Source organism: Cnephaeus nilssonii, assembly GCF_951640355.1.
Source record: "Cnephaeus nilssonii genome assembly, chromosome: 5".
Taxonomy (NCBI): Eukaryota; Metazoa; Chordata; class Mammalia; order Chiroptera; family Vespertilionidae; genus Cnephaeus; species Cnephaeus nilssonii.
Genome location: NC_137076.1, coordinates 94,818,543 through 94,844,973, shown reverse-complemented (window position 1 = coordinate 94,844,973; position 26,431 = coordinate 94,818,543). Strand labels below are relative to the sequence as shown.

Below are 26,431 nucleotides of genomic sequence, written 5' to 3'. Positions count from 1 at the left end.
GGACAAGCAGGGTAAATAAGTAAATGAATAAAATCAGTCATTTATTAAGCACTTAGCCAGGATGCTAAGTGCATTACATCATATCTCACTTAATCTTCACAACAAACCTATGATCAGGTACTATTATGAATCCCATTTTATAGATTTGGGAACTGAGGCTTAGAGAAGTCAAGTAACTTGCACAGCAGGTGCTAGAATCCAGGTCACTAACTCCAGACCCCATCCTCTTCAGTATCTACTACTTGTCCTTGGCATAGGTGACCACTGCTAGCCCCATACTTTTCGATAGGAATGGTCCTGGGCTACAATGTGAGTGACAAGGAGTGCCAGGGGCTTACCTTGAAGCTTCTTTTGCATTATTAGCATACTATTTTTACTAAGATTTTATGTTCCAAATCAATTTTTTAAATTTTGATGGTGCTTTTATGAACACATATCTAATGTTTTTGTCTTGTCTTATTTTATGTATATGTATGTATTTATGGGGGGTTACAGAAGGGCTCATCTGTAGTGGTGCAGCCACTGTAAATGAATTAATGAAACTATTTCATGTCAATTTCATAAGTTTTCTGTCTTTGATGATTGTTAGGGGAAATGAAGATTGTACAGAGAGAACCCTTCCCCAAATTGATATATACTTTAATAAATGTGTATATCATATAGAATTGACCACTGAACAACACAGGATTGAATTGCGCAAATCCACTTATTTACACAGATTTTTATTTTTCAATCAATATAGTCAGCCCTGGGAATCTGCCCTTTCTGATCCAAAACAATACTTTCCAATTGGGAATTCTCAGATTCAAAGGACCGACTGTGAGTTACACACACACACACACACACACACACACACACACACACACACACACACGGTATCATATTACCAACAATGCAACCTACTTGTGTTCTCTTCCAGGGGTGGGGAACATCCAGCCCGAGGGCCTCCAAAATCATTTGGTCTGGCCCTGCCAAGGCATTAGGGGTGAGTTACTGTTTGACCAAATACAGCAGGCTAATTTTTAGGTTGATAATTCTGTATGGCCCATGAATGATGTTATAAATATGCAAAATGCCCTTGGCAGAAAAAAAAAAGTTCCCCACCCCTGAATGTGATTTGGATACAGGTCATTTTGCTTTGTTGTGTAACTTGAGAACTTCCCTTTCACTTGAAGCCTAAGAGGCAAAATTTTGGAAGGCCTAGAGGACAAAGGGGATGGGAGAAGGCGCTCAGACCTGGAGGTAACATCTCCACCCAAGCCAGAGGACAGGGCGGATCACGAGTGGTACTACCAGCTAAGCGGCCCCGCCCTCCCACAGCGGGGACAAAGGGAGGGAGGAAGTGTGCGCCTGGGAAGCTCCGCTGCACTCCTCAGGGTTTTCCATTTTCCCCCCACTGAGACTGAGAAGCAAGTTAGCACAGAAATCTGCGCCCACCTGAAACCCGGTCCGGCCGCAGGAACTTCCCCGCGGCGGAGACAGGGGTCCAGGCACCGGGATGGAGAAGTGGCCCGCCCGGGGTGAGCTGCCTGAGCCGGTTCGCCACGTGGGGACTGCCTTGCAGCAGCGCCCTCTGTCGGCAGCTATGGGTACAGCCCGCATCTGTTGGCCTGTACTTGGTGTTGATGATGGTGTACAAGTAAAGACAGGAAGGAGGGGGCCCCCTGCCGGGTGCCAAAGGGGGTATGTCTTGAATGTGGCATGCATGGGTTGTCTCTGTACCTGCCTGTGGATATTTCACTTTCTGCTTCTATCTGGCTATGAGCGAGAACCTATGTGCACAGGTTGTCTCTCTCTCTCTCTCTGAGTCTTATTAGCAGTACACTCATTTTTATCATCTCCCCAGGGCTGTGTCTGTGTCAGTATAATTGTGCAGGGATGAGTGTGAAAGTGTGTGTGTGTATATGTGTGTGTGTGTGTGGTAATAGTATGTCTCTTAAATCCAGAAGTTAAAGGAATAGTGTAGGGGAGGGTACCCCAAATATACTCAACCCTTTACCCTTCATCTCAACTCTGACTTCAAGAGAACCATAGATTTTGCTTTGGGGCTCTCTAGAATACAATTGCATCATTCTGACCTGAACTCAGTTTCCTGCGTGACCTCATCCTCCTTCGATGTCCAATCCTTGTCCTTCCTTCTTCTCCAATCTGTGGAGCCCAGGGAAGCTGCCTACTGCTGTCTCTAAGCATGTTGGCCATGATGTCAACCCAAAGAAGACAGCATCCCTTCTCCTTCCTTTTTCCCCACCCAAAAAGTTATTTCCTCTTAGTTCATTACCTGGGATTTTGATGTTAGGTTCCCTCAGTGTTATTAATAACACAGAAAAAAAAAAAAAAAGGAACTTATTGAAATTCCCCCAGAAGGTTTTGAGAGTTGTTTTCAGTGTTGCAACTTGGAACAAGTCAGTTTCTAGTTTAAGTTTCCATCAGAAAGCTTGGTAGGAGCAGGGTATATAAGCTGCAGTCACAGCAGCATCAGAAGAAGAAACAACAGTTTCAGACCCAGCGAACTCTGAGGCTCAGCAAGAAGCAAGGTAAGCACTTCCCTAGTCCCTGCCACCCCTGCCATGGCCCCCACCATGCCTGTGCTACCCCTGAACCTGACATCATGGACAGGGTGGGTTCCTGGGAGCATTCCTGGTGACTCGACTGCTGGGACACTTTGGGGGCTTATATATAAAGTATTAATTTAGAGAGTAAATGAATAGTAATTGTCTACAAAGATCTGTGAACAAATGCACATTTTATAGAAAGGTCTGTTTTATCTTGTTTAAAAGTGGTATGTACATAACAGTGTGTCCTTCAGCATTTAATGCCCATCAATTAAAGGATTGTATAGAGTTAGAGTGCTGCTTGCTTTAGGATGGTAAACATTTTTAAAGCCTTCTATTCGTTAAGTAATAATGAATTTAATAAATAATTTATTTCATATTCTTACTTCATAATTGAATGTTACAGCACACACTTGCTCCCATATTTGTGAAGGGCTTACTAGTCAGTTGTGACAGTCAATCAGATTGATAGCTGAGGTCCAGTTTTTCTGGATTAACTAACTTGGGCCCACTTAAAAAATGAAAAGCAACTACTATGCTTAAAACTACTTTCTGAAGAATTTAAAAATCTGTGAGAAGAAAAAAAAAGATAATCTTTACTGAATTGGTATCTTATACTTGCCCACGTAAATTGTGTGCAATCATTTTCAGGTTAAAAAAAGTAATGATCAGAAAAAATAATGATCAGATTAAAACCGCATTTTTAACGAAGTGATTGCCAAAACCCAGCTGATGGTACACTTTTTTCAAATAAGGAATTTCAAGATGTTAGGAAGCTGCCTCTTAAGAGTTCATTTTACTGGGATTTGAAATTTTGTGATTTCTGTACATTCATTCATTTTTCTAATTGTTAGTGAAATCCCTACATACTAAAATCTGGGATATAGTGTAGAATAGGACAGACATGGTCCCTGCCATCAGAGAGCTTAGAGTGGCAGGGAAGTAATTATTCATTAACCAAAGAACTCTATTATTGTAGGAAGTGCTATGAAACAAGGAATGGGGGCTCTGTGAGAGCAAATAGTCGCGAGTCCAGACCTCATACTGGACACTTTACATGAATTATTTCATTAACTTCTCACCACACCAGGATGCCCATTTTACAGATTAAGAGTGTGAGGCCTAACAAGCAGCTTTCCCAGAGTCACACAACTAATGAGTGGCAGAGCTGGGATGCCAGTGCAGGTCCTGCATGGCTCTAGAACTGGGGCCCTTTGCAAGTGCTACCCGTACCTTGTGTGACTATATCTTTTTATTTTTTTAATAATAATTCTCTCTTCTAATTAAAATGTAACAGAGTAAAACTTTAAAAAGTGTCGTTGTCATGCCCACACTGGCACAAATATTAGGAAGCCTTAACATACCACAGGTCCTAGATTCCCTGCATCCTTCATTCATGATTTCCAGAGTTTATAAAACGTATGAAATTACATGAAAAGAAATTCTTTGATCCTCGAGACTCTCAAACTTAGCATGCCAAGAAGTGTGGGCTGTGGGATGCAGCCCCTGCTATCAGCTGGTTTAGAGACCCACTGGGTAACTATCTGTTGCCCTCTTTTGGGTTTCCATAGGTCCCACCCCCTGCCAGTATTCTAAGGTTTAAAATGAAAGTTGTGTCATAGAACCATCACCAGGTCTCCCTTGATCCTAAAGTACAATTCACCTGAAATTCTCAAATGCATCGGAGGTCCAGGGAGGAAGTGCTGGGCACATAGCAGAAGGGGAAACCCCAGCTTCAAGAGAGTATTCCAGGAGGTGCCAGGAATCTCTGTCGTTTCCCTCCCCAGAGTGCTGACATCTGGGTTTTACAGGTCTGTGTACTTGTAATACCTCTATGGCATTTCCCTATAGCCAGGCACAACTCTCAGTCTACCCATTACATATGAAACGGAGAGATGTCAACTTTTTCCTTTATCTCTTCCTTCTCCTAACCTCTTATTGGTTGCCTTCTGTAATAATGTCATCTCATTGCATTTTCCCCAACATTCCTTGGAGATGGCTATTGTGCCCATTTTATAGATGAGGATGCAGAGAGTAATTTGGCCAGCATCACGCAACTAGTGAGTGGGGGAACCAGAACTGAAACCCATAGCTGCTTGACTCCAAGCCTACAAATGTACTAACTGATGCTCTGTGGCAAGTAGTACTTTGCTACAGTCAAAGCTTGCTGAACTGACAGACATGCCCCTGTAAGCCCCATGCTGCCCTGACGAGAACACTGGCAGTGTATAGGAAGGCCTGCCTTCTAGTCCTGTCTTGGTCATCATAGCTTCTATAATCTAAGGAAGTAAAGGGAATGGCAGGGTTCCCCCAGGATCAGCAGCAGTTCTGACATAGCCATGATTTGTCAGTATGCAATCACACCAATCAAGGGATGCTCCTTTTTAAGGTATTTAGCTGGAAATTTTGAGTCTTGTTCTTCATATAATTTAGACAGTCGTTTCTGAAATGATGCTGCTACAAAACACGGATGCTCTCCGAGATGGATGGAGGTGTTTCAGACTGAAATTAAATTATAATCATCTCTACCTAATTTACAGAGTGGGTGTAATTTTCACAGTCTGAAGATTTTCATAAATCCTGAATACTAATCTAGACTGAGTTTCAATATAAGGTGGTGCCTGATTTAGCATCAAATGATGCATGTCGTTATTTCATGGAGGATATGTCACTATGTCATGGCCTTCTCCCAAAGAACAGCTTGATACCTGAAAATGGGTTAAAGCAGTGGTTCTCAACATGTGGTCCCTGGACCAGCAACATCAGCCTCGCCTGGAAACTCGTTTAGGAATGCAGGTTCTCAGGCCCCGCCTCCCGAACTGCTGAATCAGATAGTCTGGGGGTAGAACTCTGAAATCATTGGTTTAACAAGGCTTCTGGGTTACTTTGACAACCACTAGACTACATCATGTGGGAGGGAGTCATCTTTGAGTTTGGAGCAATTACAGTCTAAACTAAAAGAGAAACTAAATCCCTACAACAAGGGCTAGTGACCAGGTCATTGCCAGAATTTGAAAGACTGTCTCTATGTTACCTTTTCCTCCCCAACCTAAGTCCTTTAGCCTCGGCTGTCACTGCAGATACTGCCTTGTGCTTCAATGACACACACATGTAGCTTGTCTCTCCAACTGACTTAATAAATATTTGCTGAATGAAAGCATTTGCTCCTAAAAGGCAGGATCCAGGTAAAAACTTTTTTTCTCTCCAACCACTCTAGCTCGGTGCCCTTTACATAGTAAGCACCAAGTAAAAAAATTACTGAATGTTGATCTGGACAAATAATGTTCTTTCTCTGAGCCTTGGGTTTCTCATGTTTAAAATAAAAGGATTGTATAAAAGGGCTAGCCTTAGATATCTTTCAGCTTCAGATCGTCTATGGTTCTCTGTTTGGAGATGTGCTCACCCAGCGACTGGCATAAGGGCTCCTACAATTCATTTAGTGTTACCATGACAGTGTAGAGAAGAAAGAAGAAAATAAAGATTAGAAACAATATGCATAGATTGTGAATATGGTTTCCAAAGGTAACTGAATAATGATTGACATTCTCTCTCCTCTTTCCTTCTTCTTCTTTCTCTTTTCCTCTTCCTCTCCTCACTCTCTTTCCCTCCTACAGATGCATCAGCAGCAGTTGGTCCTCTTCTGTTTTTCCCTGGTTTTGTTGGCATCTCCCCTCGTGGCCATATGGGAACTAGAGAAAGATGGTAACTAGACTCTCCTAAATCTCTCATTTTCAAGATGATGATGCCAGAGCTTAGAGTAACTGAATGTCTTGTCTAAGGCCACAGGCTAGTGTAAGAGATGGAACTGACTCTAAACCAGTGGTGGGGAACTTCCAGCCCGCAGGCTGTATAAGGCCTGCGAATTCATTTGGTCTGACCTTGCAAAGGCATTAGGAGTGAGTTAATTCAATGTTTGACCAAATATAGCAGGCTAATTTTTAAGTTGATAATTTTGTATGGCCTGTGAATGATGTTATAAATATCCAAATGGCCCTTGGCAGAAAAAAGGTTCCTCACACTTTCTCTAAACCCAGACCAATGTGTCTCTAAAAACCAGGCTCTTTACCCCTGTGACTCTCACAGCAGGCATCAAAATCATCTGGAAAGCATAAAAAAACATAGGTCACTGGGCCCATCCCACAGTTCGCTGGTCAGCAACTGAGAATTTGCATTTCTAACAGATTCCCAAGTGCTGCTGCTGATGGGGGTTCCAGATTGTGGTTTGAGAACCACTGCATTAAGTGATTCTATTTAATTAATAATTGATGCCCGCATGAAGCTTTGATGTGACACCCTCTTTGAAATACTATATCCTAAGCCATTCCTCAAGTGTCAATTTAGATGCTGGTATTAGAGACCCAAGGCAAGCCAAGGAGACAGACAGTGTGAAATACAGCTCTTGTGCTTCTAACTTGCTGTAACCTTGCTTAGCCTCTTGGTCTCAACACTCTCCTCTATTAAATGGGAAGACTAACACCTACTTAATTGCCTCATAAGTGTATAAAATAGCTTTTAAAAAATACAAAGAGAATAACATTTTCCTGTAGGGAGTGGCTGTAGGGTCAAGCCTTGGACTGACCTGTGGCAGAGCCACATACAAGTCCCAGCTTGGAGGGCTGAGCCCTCCTGGCACAATTAAGCTTGACCTTATACTCATCCCTTGTTCCTATGTAGCTAATGGGCTGTGAGAGGTGCAGCAAATGCTGCCAAAACAAGGCTTGAGTAATGAAATAGATTTGAAACTCGCAAGAATGCTGTAAACATGTTGACCACTCCCCTTGTTTTGCTTTGTGTAATCTGACTATAAAATAAAGCTTCAGCTTACAGGCTGTGTCACTGTTTTCTCATCCAGGCAGTGATCCACCTGGTCCCAACTATATTCTCTTGTCTGTCTTCTTTAATCCTTCACTGCCTGTCCTCAGGTTCACCCCTGGCCATGCTGGATGAGGTTCATGTGGCGCCCAATGTGGGGCCTGAGTATAGGGAAACTACAATTGCAAGGTGAAAGGACGCTTTAATCCTTCACCGCCCCTCCTCAGGTTTACTCCTGGCCGTGCTGGACATGGTTCATGATGGGAAGACTAACACCTACTTAACTGCCTCATAAGAGTGTATAATTGCTTTAAAAAAATACAAAGAGAATAAAATTTTCCATTGGTGAATTTCATGCAGTATAAACTAAGTCCCAAAATCCCCACAGAAAATTATAAGACAGTCTCTCTGTGCAGTTGTCTGACCCTTTGGTCTGTGACTAACAATAACAACTAACACTGAGTTTACTGCGGCAGGCTTCTTTCATTTAATCCTCACAGCTGAATGAATCTATGATGTAGGTACTATTATTATTAACATTTTAAGACGAGGAAACTGAAGTTCATGGTGATTAAGTATCTTCCTCCAAATCCTCCAGCCAGCTAGTGGGGGTAGGATCTCAGTCTTGGTCAGTCTTATTCCCTCTGAGACCGAAATTGTGCTGGAAGTTGTTTATCTCCACCAGGCCTTCAGCAAAGAGTCTTGTGCTGTTTGCATTCTTCCATGTATCAAGGCCTTCCTCATCTGCCAGCTGATCAGAGGTTAATTACTAACAGCAGCCTGCCAGTTAACAAGTTGATGGCATCTATACAACTCTTTGCTTCTCTCTTCCATGACCTTGAGCCCAAGGGGGGCCCTGTACCCTGAGATCCTCTCAGCAAGCCTTTGCTGCTATAAGCTAGGTTGTGCTTCAGCAGTGCAGGTGCCCAAGAAGTTCAAAAGACACAGTCCCAGAGTCTGTGTGGCTTGCAGTATGGTTCTCCATGCTCTGTGCTCTCCAGTTTATGTTGTAGAGTTAGACTGGTATCCTGATGCCCCTGGAGAAGTGGTGGTCCTCACCTGCGACACCCCTGAAGAAGACGGCATCACGTGGACCTCGGACCAGACCAGTGAGGTCTTAGGCTCTGGCAAAACCTTGACCATCCAAGTCAAAGAGTTTGGAGATGCTGGCCAGTACACCTGTCACAAGGGAGGCGAGGTTCTCAGCCATTCTCTCCTTCTGCTTCACAAAAAGGAAGACGGATTTTGGTCCACTGATATTTTGAAGGACCAGAAAGGTAATTCCATCCCCTTGGACAGCATCAGTTTTCTCCGTAACAAGTACAAAAATTAAAATTTTAAAGGCAAGACATCATCAGTATAGTTAATGCAGCAATCGAGTCCCTTACAGAAACCACTCAGAACCTACATTGTCCTTTGCTTTGGTTTTCCTTTGCTAGACACTTTGGGTAATCTCATGTTGAGAGAGTTTCATGGTGAGTCTGGATGCTTTTCCATAGGTTCTCTTTAAAAAAAATGGCGATTTTATAGAGAGGGTAATGGAAATTAACAAACATGAACAGTGCATAACTCAGCACTGGGGTGATAGCCTTGAAAAAAATGAATACCCTCTCGATATGTAAGGTGTTATGCTCTGCAGAGTCAGCTACCAGTCCTCGCTGAATTGCCTGCCAGGGGAGCAGCATCATTTTCCAATGAATTCAATGGAAGATTTTTTACTCATACCATTTGATGGCCTGTGATTAATCACAAACAAAATCTCTCTGGGGGAGAAAATAAACACAAAAAATCACACATATAAAACCTAAATATTTGTTCTTTTTCAATCCAGAACCCAAAAATAAGACCTTTCTAAAATGTGAAGCAAAGAGTTATTCCGGACGTTTCACCTGCTGGTGGCTGACAGCAATCAATACTGATTTGAAATTCAGTGTCAAAAGTGGCAGAGGGTAAGTGAAACCACTCTGTTTTCTCGGTGTTTTGCTAGAGCTACTATTTCATTAAGAAAATAAGGATGACCTAGTAATGCCTTTCAGTTAATGATGAGAAAACAAAGTCAAACCCATATTTTTTTCAATGACCCTCCCCCACTTGCCTAAGTTGGGGAAAGAAGATGGAGATTTAAGCTAATTGCCTGAACAAATGTATGCATTAGAACAGAATATTACCTGGGCCTGGGCATAGCCTCTGCTGTGTTTGAACTCACTCATCCAAATGGCCTGGTGATGCTTCATTGAGGCTCATAGTACCATAGGGAGGGATAAAAGGAGAAATCGAAGCTACAGATGACTTGCCAAAATTGCACCTCGAATCAAAAATAGAAACAAGAGCTCTAGAGCGTAAACCTTGCAAGCCCTAGAGTCAACTCCAAAACTCTGAGGCCTCTAGAAATTTTCCCCAGGCCACTTGAACAACTTTTTCTTCTGCTAACACTGCTCATTTGAAGTTCACTTTGTCTGATACACTTGGACTTTTCCTAAGAAACCAATTCCCATGGATGTAGCACCTGTGTTAGCCCCTCTAACATGTGACTTCACTCATCATCTAAGTTCCCAAACAATGTAGGAGAATAGAGCCCATCCTAGTTGATCATCCTGGCCTGGCCACTATGTACCTGAGGAGCCTTTGGGGTCTCACTTTTTCATCTTTGAAATGAAAATTCTTACTAAAGAAATGCTTATACAAGTGCACAAAGACATAGATGCAAATATTCATTGTGATGTTTTTGGTAATCAGCAATGGAAAGGTGAAATAAAGTGTGATTTATTATACTCTCCAGCTTAATGTGCAGTCATCAAAATAATCCAACATATATGGTCTGTTGTGGATCACTGAAAAAGATGGTTACAAAACCATACACACACACACACACACACACACACTATTGGCCCGGTACATGAAATTCATGCTTGGGGGGGGGGAGTGTCCCTCAGCCCGGCCTGCACCCTCTCCAATCTGGAACCCCTCGAAGGATGTCCTACTGCCGGTTTACAGGGATCAGCAGTTGGACATCCCTCTCGCAATCCGGGACTGCTGGCTCCTACTGCTCACCTGCCTGCCTGCCTGATTGCCCCTAACCACTCTGCCTGCCTGCCTGCTCCCCTCTAACTGCCCCCCGCCGCCGGCCTGCTCGCCCCCAAATGCCCCGCCAGCCTGATCACCCCCAAGTGCCCCCCCTGCCAGCCTACTCACCCCCAATTGCCCCCCCTTGCTGGCCTGCTCGCCCCCACCTCCCCTCCCCAATGGCCTGCTCGCCCCCAACTGCCTCCCTGCTGGCCTGCTCACTCCAAACTGCCCCACCCCGCTGTCCTGATCACCCCCAACAGCCCCCCCCCCCCCGTCGGCCTGATCACCCCCAACGCCCCTCCCCACCAGCCTGATCACGCACAACTGCCATCCCATCCTGGCCTGATCACCCACAACTGCCCTCTCCTCTTGGTCTCTAACCGCCTCTACTTTGACCCCACCACCATGGCTTTGTCCAGAAGAATGTCTGGAAGGTCTCCCAATCTAATTAGCATATTACCCTTTTATTAGTATAGATAATTTGATCCTTATTTCATAAAAAAAATAAAATCTAAATGTATTTATCTAGATGAAATATGTGTATATACATAAAAACATATGGCTATATAACTGCTCTGAATATTCATAGAAAAAGTTCTGGTGGGATACAATAAGATGTAAATAATATATATATTAGGGTTAAAAGGGGTATTGGGTTTAAAAGAGGCACCACATTTCCTTTATATGCATCTTTATCATTTTACTATTTTATAATTAGCATGTATTTATTTTATAATTAAAATGGGAAAAATAAAATAAAAATGTTAATAAGGAGTTGTAACCAGGGACTCCAGATCTAAAATTTTCCAAATTCATGTTGGCCATGAACCTCCGTTTCCTCATCTGTAAAATGATAATAACAGAACATTTGTACTACCTCTGAAACATCTGCTCTCGTGGGGAGGGCAGTTCCTCACTTCCTGAAGATAAATCAAACCAGTTAGAGAAACTATGACGTCAGACAGTTACAACCACAGGAACTCGCCCACATCTGTGTGACATAGGATATGTCTGTCTTCAACTTCAGCTCCTCTGACCCTCGGGGAGTGACCTGTGGAGCAGCAACACTCTCGGCAGAGAGGGTCAGAGTGGACCACAGGGAGTATAAGAAGTACGTGGTGGAGTGTCAGGAGGGAAGTGCCTGCCCAGCCGCCGAGGAGAGACTGCCCATTGAGGTCGTGGTGGATGCTGTTCACAGGCTCAAGTATGAAAACTACACCAGCAGCTTCTTCATCAGGGACATCAGTGAGTGTACTTGAATATATATGCTTAATAGAGATAGATGTCATTCATTCACTGGAGTAAGGGGTTTATGTGCATTATCTCTTTTATTCAATACCCCCCAAAAAGTACAGTGAGATACTATTATCTATTTGCATTTTAAGGAAAAGGAAGATGAGTCTTTACAAAGTTAAACAACTTGTCTTAGATCTCACAGCTAGCAATTCAGACCCAGATCTGCCCCACTAGAAAAAGCAGGCTCACCCTGGCTCATTTGGTTGAGGGCACATGCCAGAATCAATCCCCATAGGGGAAGTGCAGGAGCAGCCGATTGATGGTTCTCTCCCATTGATGTTTCTGTCTCTCTCTCTTTCTCCTTCTTCCTAAAAATCAGTAAAAACATATTTGAAAAAATAAAGTAAAAGCAGGCTCTTGGCTAAACATCTGTTCTGTTCCCAGGGAGCTTCCATGAGGAATCCAGGGAGCTTCCATGAGGAATCCAAGAGCAGCCCCTTTGGCATGATAGTCCTATTCAGAACCAGCACTTTCTTACCAGCTGCAATTATTCCCCACCCATCTTTCTTTAGAATCTTGAGACTACTTTATTGGAATAAAAATGCTCCAAAATGGACATCAGTTTTTTAAATTGGCAGATGGATATTTTTCATTTCCTTTACCATTTCTCCATTGAGATAAAGTGTGAAAGAACCACAGAACATGCGCTAGCATTGGTAGAGAGACTGCCCTTGGCGGGTTGGGGGAAGGTGGGATCTAGTTCACAGAGGTCTCACTGAGGAGGTAACATTTAGCTGAGTCCTAAAGGAAGGGAGATGTGTTAAGAACAGAGGGAAGAATATTTGTGAAGCATCTGCTAGGAGCGGTGGTCTTTGGAGTGGTGCTGGGCCTAGGAGCCCAAGCACATTCCATAGAATGTCTTCCTCACCTCATGAGAAGAAGGTACACTACTTGGGGACAGTCTTTGGGACACTCACTGCTGTACTTCCCATGTGTAGTCCAGTGGCTGGCACACAATAGTTGCTCAGTTATTATTTATAGAATGAATGGATGAATGAACGAATGAGCATAGAGACAATGTGACTGTAACTGCTACGGGACAAATCAGTACCAGATGCCATGAAAAGACAAAAGAAAGACACTAAGTGGGGAATCTCTCACCTCATCCCCAGCAAGACTCAACTCAGTTCTGAGTTGGGTGCAAAGAGGGGGCTTGAGCTCAGAGAGGGTGGTCCTTCACCGATAGCCCAGACAAAAGAGTCTTGTTGTCTCTAAGAACTTTCTTCTGAGCACTACGCAGAAGTAGTTCACCGCCGGAGCCCATCTGATTGGCCATGGTAACAAGGATTCTGAGCCTCTCTCAGGGTCAGCCATAAAGGATGTGGCTGCCCTCCACAGGCACCAGAGTGAGCACCAGCAGTAAGGGAGTGTCACGTCTGCCAACAAAGTGCTCAGAGAAGTAACTACCCTATGGAATCACAACTGGTCAAAGGTGAAAGTGGGATCAGAAGCCAGAACTACCTTGCTCCAAAGCCCCACCAGGAAAATAAAAGGTGTGTATCTTCTTCCACAGTCAAACCAGACCCACCCAAGAACCTGAAGCTGAAGCCATTAAAGGATTCCCGGCATGTGGAGGTCAGCTGGGAGTACCCTGACACTTGGAGCACCCCACATTCCTACTTCTCCCTGACATTTTCTCTTCAGGTCCAGGGCAAGAACAAGAGAGAAAGGGTAAGATGTGATTCGGTGCCAGACCTGCTGTGATCAGGTTTATGCAGGCTCACAACAGGGTGAGGATGAATGATGATGACAACAACTAATATTTATTTAGCACTTTTTCTGTGCCTTTTTGTGTACATGTTTATCTTAATCATCACAGTAACTCTACAAAGATGGGCAGTACTATTATCACCACTTCACTAGTGACAACACTAAAGTTCAGAAAGGTTAAGTGACTTGCCCAACGCCACCCAACTAGGAAGTGACAGAACCAGGACACAAACTCAGACTGCTGAACACCAAGGCCATACACCTCCTGTATGGTTGACCATTAATTCTTGCACTCAACTGATCCTGATATAGGAGAGCTGGACTCCGGGAACCAAAATTTATTATGTCAACTGAGTGAATATAATCCTCTTATCAAATAAAAAGAGTAATATGCAAATTGACCATCACTCCAACACACAAGATGGCTGCCCCCATGTGGACACAAGATGGCCACCACAAGATGGCCACCACAAGATGGCCAGCAGGGGAGGGCAGTTGGGAGGGACCAGGCCTGCAAGGGAGGGCAGTTGGGGGTGACCAGGCCGGCAAGGGAGGGCAGTTAGGGGCAATCAGGCTGGCAGGGGAGCAGTTAGGCATCAATCAGGCTGGCAGGGGAGTGGTTAGGGGGTGATCAGGCTGGCAGGCAGAAGCGGTTAGGGGCAATCAGGAAGGCAGGCAGGCAAGCAGTTGGGAGCCAGCAGTCCTGGATTGTGAGAGGGATGTCCGACTGCCCGTTTAGGCCCGATCCTATTGCGATCGGACCTAAACGGGCAGTCGGACATCCCTCGAGGGGTCCCAGATTGAAGAGGGTGCAGGCTGGGCTTAGGGACACCCCCCCCCATGCACCAATTTCATGCACCAGGCCTCTAGTGGGTGATATAACATTCATGCTATGTCTTACCGAAAATGTCTAACACTTGGCTGTTCTACATATTGTGAAATTATTTTATTAAACAGAATGTCAGTATGTACATAGGCTAAATGATGGCTTTTCAATTTTCTTGCCTTGGCATCAATAACCCCAGGGTCCTAGAGGCACTTTTATTGAGCTTTAGCCTCCTTGGATCCCAGTTTTAACATCACTGGATAAAGGCTTTATTCAGCATAGCATTTAGCATCTGATAGAAACTCAGTGATTTTTTTGCAGGGGAAAGGGCTATTCTGGAGTCAATTTCAATAAATATTATTTAAAATCTTCATATGTATCTTCCCTACTTAAGATCTGTATCATTAATAGGTAATATTTACTGAGTGCTTTCTACATGGTTAGAGATTTTGCTACGAGTTTTACATGATTATTACCTTTAACTTTTACAGCTCTGTGAGGTAGACATTTTTACCATCCCCCTTTTATAAGTGAGGAAACAGACACGGAGAGCCTAGAACATTTTTCAGCGGTCACACAGCTAATAAGTAGCAATGCCTGACTTTGAACCACAAGTTTGTCTGATGAAAGGATCGAGAGTGTGGTATTTCTGAATATCCACGGGACAACTAGAGCAAATCTGTCCCAGTCTCACCACTGGCCTTGTACTGGGGTGAATGCACATGGGCCTTCAGACAAGGCAGCTGTGCTAGAAAAATAAAAGCTGGACCAATTTCACCCTCAGAACTTGAGAAGTAGAACTGCATCTGTGTTTAGAGCTTCTGTCAGTAGGTGGCGCAAGTACTACACACTCCTCTGTGAATTGCCCTACAACCAAGATGTGCTTGCTTTGAGAAATATGCCCAGCCTACCTTGTGACTGTATTACCAAAGGTTTTCCTCTCTTTTGCAGAAAGATAAACTCTTGGAAGACAAGACCTCAGCCAAGGTCACGTGCCACAAGGATGCCTTGATCCGTGTGCAAGCCCGAGACCGCTACTATAGCTCATCCTGGAGCGAGTGGGCATCTGTGTCCTGCAGTTAGGTGAGCAAGCCTAGCCCAGACCTGCACACTCAGTGTACCAGGTTCAGGAAACTGGGGTGGGGGGATTCAGGAGAGGAAATAGAGGATCCCCAGCAATGTCACCAGAATCAGAAACATACAGCTGCTCATTAACAGATATTTGATGTTCATGTTGTTCCAGGCACTATGCTAGGCTCAGGGATACTGCAATAAACAGAACAGGCATAGGTCCTGCCCTTCTGGAGGGAAAGGCAAAGAAGAAAGAGAGGCAGCTGAGAGTCAGAGCAAGGATGGTTGCAAGCTGTTTCCAGGAATTAGAACCTCATCCAAAGGGGGACCTGGGGGACCACTGGAGGGCTTTCAGCAAGGAAATGACATGATCAGATATCCTTTTAAGAAAACTTTCGAGAGTCTCTCGTGAGCGAGATACCAGCCAAATCCCAGGCCACATAAGGAAGGGTTGGACCCTTCTGACATGGAACCCTCCAACCCAATTGCCCAGATAATGTGATTTGTGAAATATGAAAGGTCTGCTGCTGCCTTCCTAATCCTCATAGACTTTGGGCATTCTTTTTCAGGTTCTACTCCCAGAATGAAACCTAGGAGGAAAAGAGGAAGCTGTGCAAAGCTTTTAAAAGGCACAATGCACTAGACCCAAGATACTTTCTACCTAATTTGTGTGTTTTTTAAGTGTTTTGTTGTATTTTTTTAATTGAAATGCTAACTGCCCAATGAAACAGTCTGGTAATTTATTTATAGAGTTGCCAGCTAGCAGGTTGCAACTGTTATTTAGATATTTAAGTAATTTATGTATTTATTTATTTATTATGGTTACTTAACATTTTTGCGCTAAGATTTGTATGTTTCACACTCTCATGACCTGATCCATAAGGAACGGGTTCCATTATGCAAAATGTGAATTTGTGTCATTTATACTGACAACTTTTCCATCGAGGCTGCAAGTGCCTCCATATTATGGCAGCCAGTAGGAATGCAGTGTTTTGATGCCAGCACCATAATATACTTGTGATGGATGGATAATTAGAGACTTGGAGACGGGAACCCACTTGAGGAGGTCCTGAGAAGATGTTAGTTCTCGTGTCCAGGAAGAGTTACAATTCAGGGCCACCTAAGCAAGTTAAATCTTTGGATGTCTGAATTTAGAAAAGGCTAAAATTAAAATTTAAAAAAAAAAGATGAAACTGAGTTTCATTCCACCTCTGTTGCAATCCCCCCACCCATCTATCTGTAAGGTATAGGAGAGTGACACAGAGATATAACAAGTGTCTGAAAAGTAAAAAGATCTTATGATTCAAGAGGAAGTATGGTTAGGGCTAAGGCCATAAAAGTGTCAGAATTGCCCGTTGCTCCTTAGTAGCCATGCAAAAAAAACAGGCAGATGCAAAGAAACGATCAAGAACCACTCAATGGTCGGCATGAGTGACCCTGACACGCGGATGTGACCAGAGAGTGCCGAACCATTAAGGTGCTACTTTTAAGTAATGAATGTGCTTTCTGTAAAGTGATTCCATTTGTTTTCTGTTTACTTATTTATTTTTATATTCCAACTGTGAACTAATAAAAATGTAACTTTTCTTTGCAATATTATTTTGGGCTTGCTCAGCTGCCTCGGGTATCCTGTTCCAACATTTACCAGGGCTGCAATTTTTTCCCCCCACCATTGGAGAATGGCCCCCTCCTTCCAGCAGCTTCATTTCCAGTTTTGCAGAGTTGTCCTTTCCCTTTATAGGATTCCCAGTCAGTGTCTTGCTGAGCTCAGGGACTGTCCCTGTCATCTGACCATGGGGGACTCTGCAAGGACACTGAACTGTGTCATGCCCTCTTTTGGGGCTGGATGCTCTGGCTTCTTCCGTCTTCTGTCCTGGAATCAACTCTCCCCATTTCCCAAGCATCAGGAAATAAAACGCCAACCTGGTAAAGCTATGAGCGTTCCACTCCATAGGTCCAGCTCCTGTTTACGAAGGGTGTGCCATGTGTCTGGACATGTGCTAGCCCCTGGGTTTTAGGAGTTCCAAAAAACCTCAGGCTGCCTCCCCCAAACAGTGCCCATCCCTATAAGACAGGGATGAAAAGTTAACTTCAATACCAGTAAATGCTAAAAATGTTTTGTATATGTGGTGTCCTGAGGTGAGAACAAAGGAGAAGGATCAGTGTGACCCAAAGTCACCCAAGAAGGCTCAACAGAGAAGAGGAGGTGCCCACTTTGGGCTCAATGGGCAGGGCCTGCTCATTCCCTTTTGGTGCCTCCCGTGGAAAAAGTAAGTGCGGGATTAGAAAGAATGGAATCCATTCTCTGCTGTCTTCAAAAGCCAGGTGTGCACATCCGGGCTTCCTTGCAATGGTAAGGTTACTATAAGAGGGATATCTGTTCACATTCCTTATTTAAGGTGGCCCCTGAAACCGTTATTATACTCTGCTCCTGGTCTAGAGGAATGGTGGGAAATTTATGTCATCCTAATCCAACATTTGAAACACATCATGTTGTGTAAGCTCACACTTGATAGCACATGGTTGGTTAATCACTGTCTCCTACTGGGTCTTTCACCTAGAAATATCAAGGGATTATTGGGGATTTAATGAACAACACTAACCAAGAAAAACAATAATGAATCACATTTCATGAGCACAGTGACCTGGGGACTTTTCCCAAAATTCCCAGCCAGCCTGGGGCAGAGCTCGGATGTTCTGGCTCCCACCATGCCCAGTGCTTTCCTGATACCTCTTAGTATTTTGATTGTTTCTTTGAAAGATATTCTCCAGGATGGTCCTTTTTATTGGGAATCTACAAAATATATCAAATGTCCTAGCAAAAGAGCTCAGGACTGGAAACCAGGAGACTGGGTCGTGGGCCTGGTCAGCCCTGCTATGTGACCATATGACATTCAGCAGGGCCCAGGACACAGCCTGCTGGCTGTCCGATCAGTACTCACTCCCAACATCCTTCTCCCCTGAGGCCTCTCCTAAGCTCTAAGGTTGGGAAGCTAAGTGATCTCTTTTCCAGCCATCCTTGCCACCCAGCAAGTCCACAAGACCCAGTTCTGCTCATTGAGATGTAACGGGGGCTTTCTAGACAAAAGACAGAGCCATGGCTAGCATGGCCCTTTCCCTCCTCTTTCTCTCTTGAGCAGATAACATTTAAGACTCAAAAGGTATCTAGTGACCAGGATGAAAACCACCACGCTAAGACTGTAAAGACAGAGACTCAGGGACTCTAGTGACATCATCAAGGAGCTACACCAACACCTGTAACTACCTACCCCAAACTTCTTGCTATGTTAGAAAGACAAGCCCATATTTGCAGGGTTTTCTTAATTGTGGTAATACACATAACAAAATTTGCCATTTTAACCATATTGAGGTGTCAAATTCAGTGGCATTAACTATATTCACATTATTGTGCAACCATCACCACCATCCCTCTCCAGAACTTTTCTTCCCAAACAAGCTCTGAACCCATTAAGCAATAACTCTCCCCATGATTGTTTTTAAGATAGAGAATGAATACGCCAAAAATTAAATAAAGATATTATCCTACACAACCAGATCCCCATCTATGAGAGGCTGCTGGCCAAGTCAGAAAAAGGAGCCAGGCCAGCCCAGGAAAGCATCGGTATCAGAAAACCTGGCTCCGCCTCTCATGGCTGGCAGGACTCTGGGGAAGCCCAGCAGTCTTCAATTCCCCGTGATGCCAGGGGGTCCTGATGACAGCCTGACACCCTGGCAGAGAGGAATCAGGGTCAGGAAGCCTGCTCCAAGGGCAGCCTGAGCATCAGCAGGACTCACCTGGTGGGAAAAGGGGTCCAGGCAAGCAGTTCCCATGGGAAAGTCACCCTGTGCCTTTCATTCCCTCAACAAACATTTTTTTTTAATTTACTGCTCTATCCCTAGCTCCATCCTCATCTTTCTGAATAGAGAGAGGGGTGAACAAGCCCTTGCCCTCATATGGTTTTCAGTCTTCAAACTAAATGCTTAAAATTCTAATCAATGGAGACCACTTTTTGAGAATTATGGACATTATGAAATGAGATCAGTGGTTTAATGTGATTGGTACAGCGCCTGGCCTACAAGCAAGCACCCAATAAACAGTAGCCGTTTCAAATGGCCAGTTCTGTGATCTTGAGTAAGTTACTTAAGCATCTCAAGCCTCAGTTTTCCCATCTGTAAGATGGTATGATAGTAGTACCTATCTCACAGGGTACATGTGAGGATTAAGTGGAATAACACTTAGAAAGTGCTTAAAAATATAAGCTTACTGTTAATATTCTTATTACATTACTTATTACCAGAAAGAAGCATAATTCTGAACCCTGTTCTTTTGGGGTTGGGAGGCTGGAGGGGTCATTGTAGGAGGTCTTGATATCTCTAATGACTGGGTTGAGATGGGGACGAAAGGGAAGGCTCAGTCCATTGAGATTTAAAAGTCTCAGTGTAGAATCCCTTTCTTATAAAATTGCAAAAACATTCCCATGTGGGGAAATATCAAGATGCAATGAACCCAGTTCCTGTCTCAGGGGATGTACAGTCTGGTGAGAGAGAGAAGGGACACAATGGGATGAATATATTGAAATGCAGTCTGGCTAGGATAAGCGTACGTACAACCTGAATATTTCTTTTCACAAAGGTTTGCAGCTCCAGAAAGAGAGAGCCCTTTTATTCCCATTCACCTTCCTGGGTGCAATAATTTGTCATAAATTTACCAATTCACCTTACCTATAAATCAGACTTTAATCATCTCTATTTCATTTCAGTACACTCCCTCTTGCAGGACAGAATTTGTGAGCGAAATGTATTTGGACAAAACTTTCTCCAGAGGGTCATATTATACCAAGGAAATGAATTCCCTCTCTCAAGCTCATAAAATGCAAAAATACAATCAGCATTCTGACAGAATCAGGTGCTCAGAGTGACAACCCTCCCTCTGCAGGAAGTGTGCTCAGAGAAGCTGATTTGCATTTACCTTCACGCAGGCCTGGGTTCCGGAGGGAGGGAGGGAGGAAGGGAAGCACGGGGTGTCCTGGCAGCCTGCCACTGCTGCAGCCTCCCTGCCCTCCTCGTGGATATCAGTGTGTGATGGGCTGCAGGGCAATGCAGCTGCTCTGCTCGCTCACCTCCGTTTCCTTTCAGAGGAGCAGTCTTTCCCCTGCCCTTCTCACAACCCACCTGGCATCTTCCCTGGCTGTTTGCAAAAGGACAGTTACTGAGCATGGGGGGCGGGGGGGGGGGGGGAAGCGCGGGGGGGAGTGTCCAGAAAACTGAGCATTCTGCCAGTAGCCCTGGGGTTCGGAGGAAAGGGAAAGTTGGGGGACACATTTTAGACAAACCACAGTGTCCAATCAGCTTCCTCCTTCCCACACCTACCACCCATATAGGTGGACTGGAGCTCAAATGGCAGCAAGCAATGCCTGGGAGGAGTCCAGAGCACAGGGATACACCAGGCCTGCAGCAAGAAGACCTGGCTCAAACCCTCCTCCCCACTTATCAGCTACGGGCCCTTAAGGCAATCCCTTAATCTTTTTATGCCTCAGTTTCCTCACTTCTAAAACAAGCAGGCTAGCAGTGCCATCACCTCCTAGGAATGTGAGGGTTTAAAGAGGCTCACAGTACAGTACCCAGCACCTAGCAAGTGCACTGAAAATGCTAGTTACAGTTGCTGTTTTTCTAAAGTCAAACCAAAAAGGAGAGGCAATCCCACTTCATCCTCCCTCCCCTTGGAGATGAGGCTGTTTGGGGACATATACAAAGCCTTCCAGTTATAACTCAGAAATCTGTGTTCTCCCACCCGCCATCCCTCTCCTGGGTACACACTGTAAACACACAGCAGTGACAGTGCCCCAAATCTCCACACCCAGAGCAATGCTCCATTTCAACAAACCATGGCATGGGATTCTGCTCAACCCTATAGGACATTCTCCAGCCATTGCTGTCCTCTTTCTCTGAAATCTCTTTTTTGTACTTTGGGGGTCCTTACAGACTAACCAGACCAGTGGTCCCTAACTTGTTTGTGCCAGGATCCCTTTGTTCAAATGGAAATCTTTTTTTGTTTATTTCTCCTCACCTGGGATATTTTTCCCCCATTTATTTTATTTATTTATTTATTTATTTATTTATTTATTTATTTATTTATTTATTTATTTATTTATTTTATAGGGAGAGAGTAGAAGGAAGGGGAGAGACAGAGAGAGAGAAACATTGATGTGAGAGAGACACATCAATTGGTTGCCTCCCACACGTCCTGACCAGGGCCAGGGATCGAGCCTGCAACCGAGGTATGTACCCTTGACCAGAATTTAACCCATGACCCTTCAGTCCACGGGCCGACGCTCAAAATTGGCTAGAGCCCAAATAGAAATCTTAAAGGAAGCCCCAACATACACAGGGACTGGGGAGGATAGAGGCCAAATTTCTAATTTCTTTCAAGAAGAATATATTAGTATTTTCCTGCATAATTAAAAGTTAATCTTTATAAAATCCTATATGTAAAACACAAAAGCAGAGGTGCTCTGGCTGAAGCCTCCCACCACTCAGTCCTGTCACCCTAGTCACCTCTGAGAGCCCTGGGGACACCTCAACACCCCTAAATTCTACAAAACACAATTTGAGAACCTCTAGTTTTATAGACAAGGAAACGGAAGGCCAGAGAAGTCTGTTGTCTAGCCCAAGCATCCAGAGCTGGGCTAATGCCAGGACTCACAGTTGAACCTGGATCTGAATCCTGACTCCCATTATGGCCATTCCTGATACATTATCATCATTCCCAAAAGACTGGTATTAACATGATCAGCCTATCACCAGACAGGGGCAGCACATGATAACCTAGGAGCTTTCACAAACACTTTCATACTAAGCAGCTTCGCAAACAGTCGCCCAGTCACATGGTATTCAGAATCTAAAGAGGACCTAGCTCCATTCCATGTGGGGATGGAAAAGAAAGGGCAAGGGCATGTCCCCTATCAGACAAAAAAGAGTCAGAATCTGGACGGTCACATGCTGCTACTAGTCTCAGAGCACCTTAATGCCAATAAGAAGAAAAAAAAAGGTGTTCCTTTCTCTGGATAGACACAGCTCCCTGCCAGGATGCTGTCTTACTGAGTGAAGAGCAGGCTAGATATCTGCTCCCACTTGCCCCCTTGACCAGGTTCCCTTGTGCAGGACACAACCTGCCCAGCCATACAGGGAAGCCCTGGTCATGGTGAGAGTAGTAGGTGCTTGGAGTAGAGGAAATTGAAGGAGAGGAAAACTTTCATTCACACATTTATTCATTCATTCAGCAAATAATTGTTTATTGTGCCAGGCATATAGCTGCAAGAGAGAGTACATGAGTAAGGTGGGCAGGTTGTCTGCAAGTCAAAGTCTTACATTTCAAGAGGGCTGAAGGCAAGGCCACAAACAATAATAGTACAATATGGTAAGTATTTGCACAGATGAGGAAAAGAGCTCTACGAAGTTATCAATTAGGATGCTTCAGACTGCAAGTAAGAAAGACTCTACTAAAAAGTGGTTTGAGCAATAAGGTACAATAAAGACAACCTAACCAGAGGTCTGGAGGTAAGGTGTGGCAGGAGATAATCAAGAATGATGTTATCAAGAACTCAGACACTTCTCAGCTTTCTTCTCCACCAGCCTCAGTGTGTGGTTTTGTCATTACATACATACTAGAGGCCCGGTGCACAAAATTTGTGCACGGGTGAGGTCCCTAGGCCTGGCCGGTGGTTGAAGAGCAAGCATCTGGCATGGAAGGGCAGGTCCCAGCTGACCTCTGTGCCCTTGGCAGCACCTGGGCCCCTAGACCTCCTTGCATCCCCCTTCCGCCTGAGTCACGGCACCTGAGTCCCCATGCGGAGATGTGGTGAGCGTGGCCAGACACTGCAGGCCGCCCAGCAGCGCCACACTGGGCAGGCAGCGTGCTCTCTCCCGGCCGGCCTCACAGACTGGCTCCTGTGCAAACCCACGGGAAGCCTGATCAGCCCCTGCGGTCCTGGCGGCTGCAGCCCAACTTACCGGGAAGAGGCCATGCAGGTGAGGGGCGGGCATGGCAACTGAGTGCACAAACCCTGGCATCCTGGGGGAGGGTAGCAGGGAGAATGGGAGCAAGCTCGGCAGACACCCCGCATTCTCACCACATCTCTGTCCCCATTACCCCAACCCCCAGGTAGCCAGCAGGAGGTCGCAGCCCCCCACCTGGGCACTGCGGGAGGTAGGCTGCCACCACCCACCCCAGTTCCCCGTCCCAGCCTGGGGCTCAGCCCCAATCAGCAATCTGGTCCTGCCAACCACTGGTCACCATCTGCGGGCGATCAGCGGGGCAATCGAGCCCCTGCTCGCATCCATCTTGGCCTGGCACCGCCCACTCACCTGCTCCACCATCCCGCTGCGGTCCCGCCCTTGTTGGGGCCCATCAGGGCTGGCAGTGCCTCCACTGCCACCCGCTGCCAGCGCCACGTCACCGACGCTCACCATGTTCCACACCACCCCCTGGTGGTCAGCACATGTCACAGAGAGCATTCGAACTACCAGTCAACTCCCAGTCGAGGGGACAACTTGCATATTAGGCTTTTATTATATAGGACTAGAGGCCCGATGCACGAAATTCATGCAAGAGGCTTGGCCCTCACAGCCATGGCTGCCTCGGGCCCTCGCAGACACAGCTTCATCTGGAAGGTCATCCAGAAAGTCGTCCAGAAGGTCATCCAGATGGTTATTCTGTTGTTCAGTCTAACTAGCATATTAGCTCTTTATATATAGGACTAGAGGCCCCATGCACAAAATTAGTGCACGGGAGAGTGGGATCCCTCAGCCTGGCCTGCACCCTCTCCAATCTGGGACCCCTCAGGGGATGTCCAACTGCCCTCTCGCAATCCCGGACCACTGGCTCCTAACCGCTCATCTGCCTGCCGGCCTGATCCCCCTAACTGCTCTCTTCTCCCGACCTGATCCCCCTAACTGCTCTCTTCTCCCGACCTGATCCCCCTAAGCGCTCTCCCCTGCCAGCCTGATCCCCCTAACTGCTCTCCCCTGCTGACTTGATCAGCCCTAACCGCCTCTGCCTCTGCCCCGCCACCATGGATTTGTCTGGAAGGTCATCCAGAAGACGTCCAGTCTAATTAGCATATTACCCTTTTATTAGTATAGATTCCCTTCAAGGTGGCTACTGTAGCTCCCAATATTATGCCCTTATATCACTATGTGTGGGGATTAGAAAAGCAGTTCTATAATTTTTTTTTTTTAACCAGGGAAGACCTTTTTTTTTTTAACTAGAGTCCTCCAGCCTTACCTGTAAGGGAGGCTGGGAAAGAATCTGGCATTTTCATCCTCTAAAGTGAAAGGGGGGCGCCGACAGCAGTGGGAAATCGTTGTTGGTTAGGCCACTAACAGTGCCTGCCACAGAAGTGCAAGGGAGCGACAAAGAACCTAGATTTGAAGGTGGGCACTTATGGTAGGCAAAATAATGGCTCCCAAAGATGTCCATGCCCTAATACTCAGAACCGGTGAATATAAGATTATCCTGGCTTATGCTGGTAGAATGCATGTAATCACATAAGCCCTTACAAGTCCAAGAGAGGCAGTGGAGGGGAAGTCAGAGACTTTGAAGTATGAGAAGGATTTGACATGCCATTGCTGGCTTGCATATGGAGGAGTCACATATCAAGGAAATGAGGAAATCAATCCTATGACAAACGAGGAACTGAATTCTGCCAATAACCTGAATGAATCTGGAAGCAGATTAATCTCCAGAACCTCCAGAAAGGAATGTAGCCCTGCTTCATGAGATACTGAGCAGAGAATCCAGCCAAGTCCACCTGGACCTCTCACCTTCGTGCTGCAAGATGGGCATGGCTGTAAACAGCTAAATATATGGTAACTAGAGGCCTGTTGCACCAAGATTCGTGCAATAGGCCTTCCTTCCCCTAGCTGCCGGCACCGGTTTTCCTCTGGCACATGGAACCCAGGCCTTCACTCTGGCTGCCGCCTTCCATCTTCACTCCGGCCAGAGTCTTTGCTCCGGCCAGTCAGAGTCTTCGCTCAGGCCGGGTCCTTCAGTGTTTGCTCCAGCCGGAGCCTTCAGTCTTCTCTGCTCTGGCCAGAGCGCCGCTCCTGTAGCTCCCTCCGCCCCCTACCCTCTCCCTCATAGCAGGTGTCCCACCCCGCCCGGCCGCTCTGCACTTGTGTATGCAAATTAACCTGCCATCTTCGTTGGCTTAATTTGCATACTCACTCCTGATTGGCTGGTGGGCATCATGGAGGCACAGTCGATTTGCATATTTCTCTTTTATTAGCGTTGATTTGTTGCAGCAGCTATAGAAACCAAAACAGAATCCCCAATGAGACTATATCCATGCTGTGACTTTAACCCTTTGCACTCGCTTGCTTTTTTCTTGATTCCTTTATTCTACACGGGATTTAATTTTTTAAATACCCCAGATTTTACAAAGTGCGGCAGTAGAATAAAAAACTGGAGTTTCTTTTCATACAAACTTATTTATTTGGATTTTTTTATATTTCAAATTATTGATACATTCAAAGAGTAATTTGCACTCGACATCCGAGTGCAAAAGGTTAAGAATTAGGATAAATTACCAGGTAAGGGGAATAACATCAGCACAAATCTATAAGAGAGAAAGACATGTTTGGAACCAGTAAAATGCTCTTTTCAGCTGAAACAGTGTGGGGTAAGGAGAAGGAAAAGAGAAAGATAGAAAATAAGGACAGGGAGATAAATAGGAACTAAATCAGGTAGGTCCTCAAATGTCAAGCTTTGGGCTTCATTATGATGGCAACTGGAAGCCATGGAAGGGTTTTAAGGAGAGAAGTAATGAGGTCAGATTTCTGTTTTTATCAGATCACTCAAGCTGCTATATGGAGAACTGACTGAGAGGTGGCGAGAGAGAAGCAAGTTGATCAGGTAAAGGGCACAGTAGTGGTCCAGGTGAAAGATTATGACAGTTTGGACTAGAAATATGCCAGTGGAAAATTAACAGGACTTACTGAATGAACATGAGTGGTAAGAGAGAGAATAATCAAGGATGAAGCCTATTCATTTCCATTCATTCAACACATCTTTATTAGCACTTTTCATAGTACGTGGTCC

General features: G+C 45.1%; 1 protein-coding gene across 1 annotated transcript; it reads left to right on the top strand.

Moving 5' to 3' along the window:
• Positions 1-6,166: 6,166 nt before the first annotated feature.
• On the top strand, positions 6,167-15,345 carry IL12B (interleukin 12B; the record flags this gene model as incomplete). The annotated part of the gene is made up of 6 exons (XM_079772204.1): positions 6,167-6,254; positions 8,366-8,641; positions 9,196-9,313; positions 11,458-11,675; positions 13,240-13,397; positions 15,214-15,345. The coding sequence occupies 6 exons, from the start codon at positions 6,167-6,169 to the stop codon at positions 15,343-15,345; spliced, it is 990 nt and encodes a 329-aa protein (XP_079628330.1).
• Between the last annotated feature and the right edge of the window lie 11,086 nt (positions 15,346-26,431).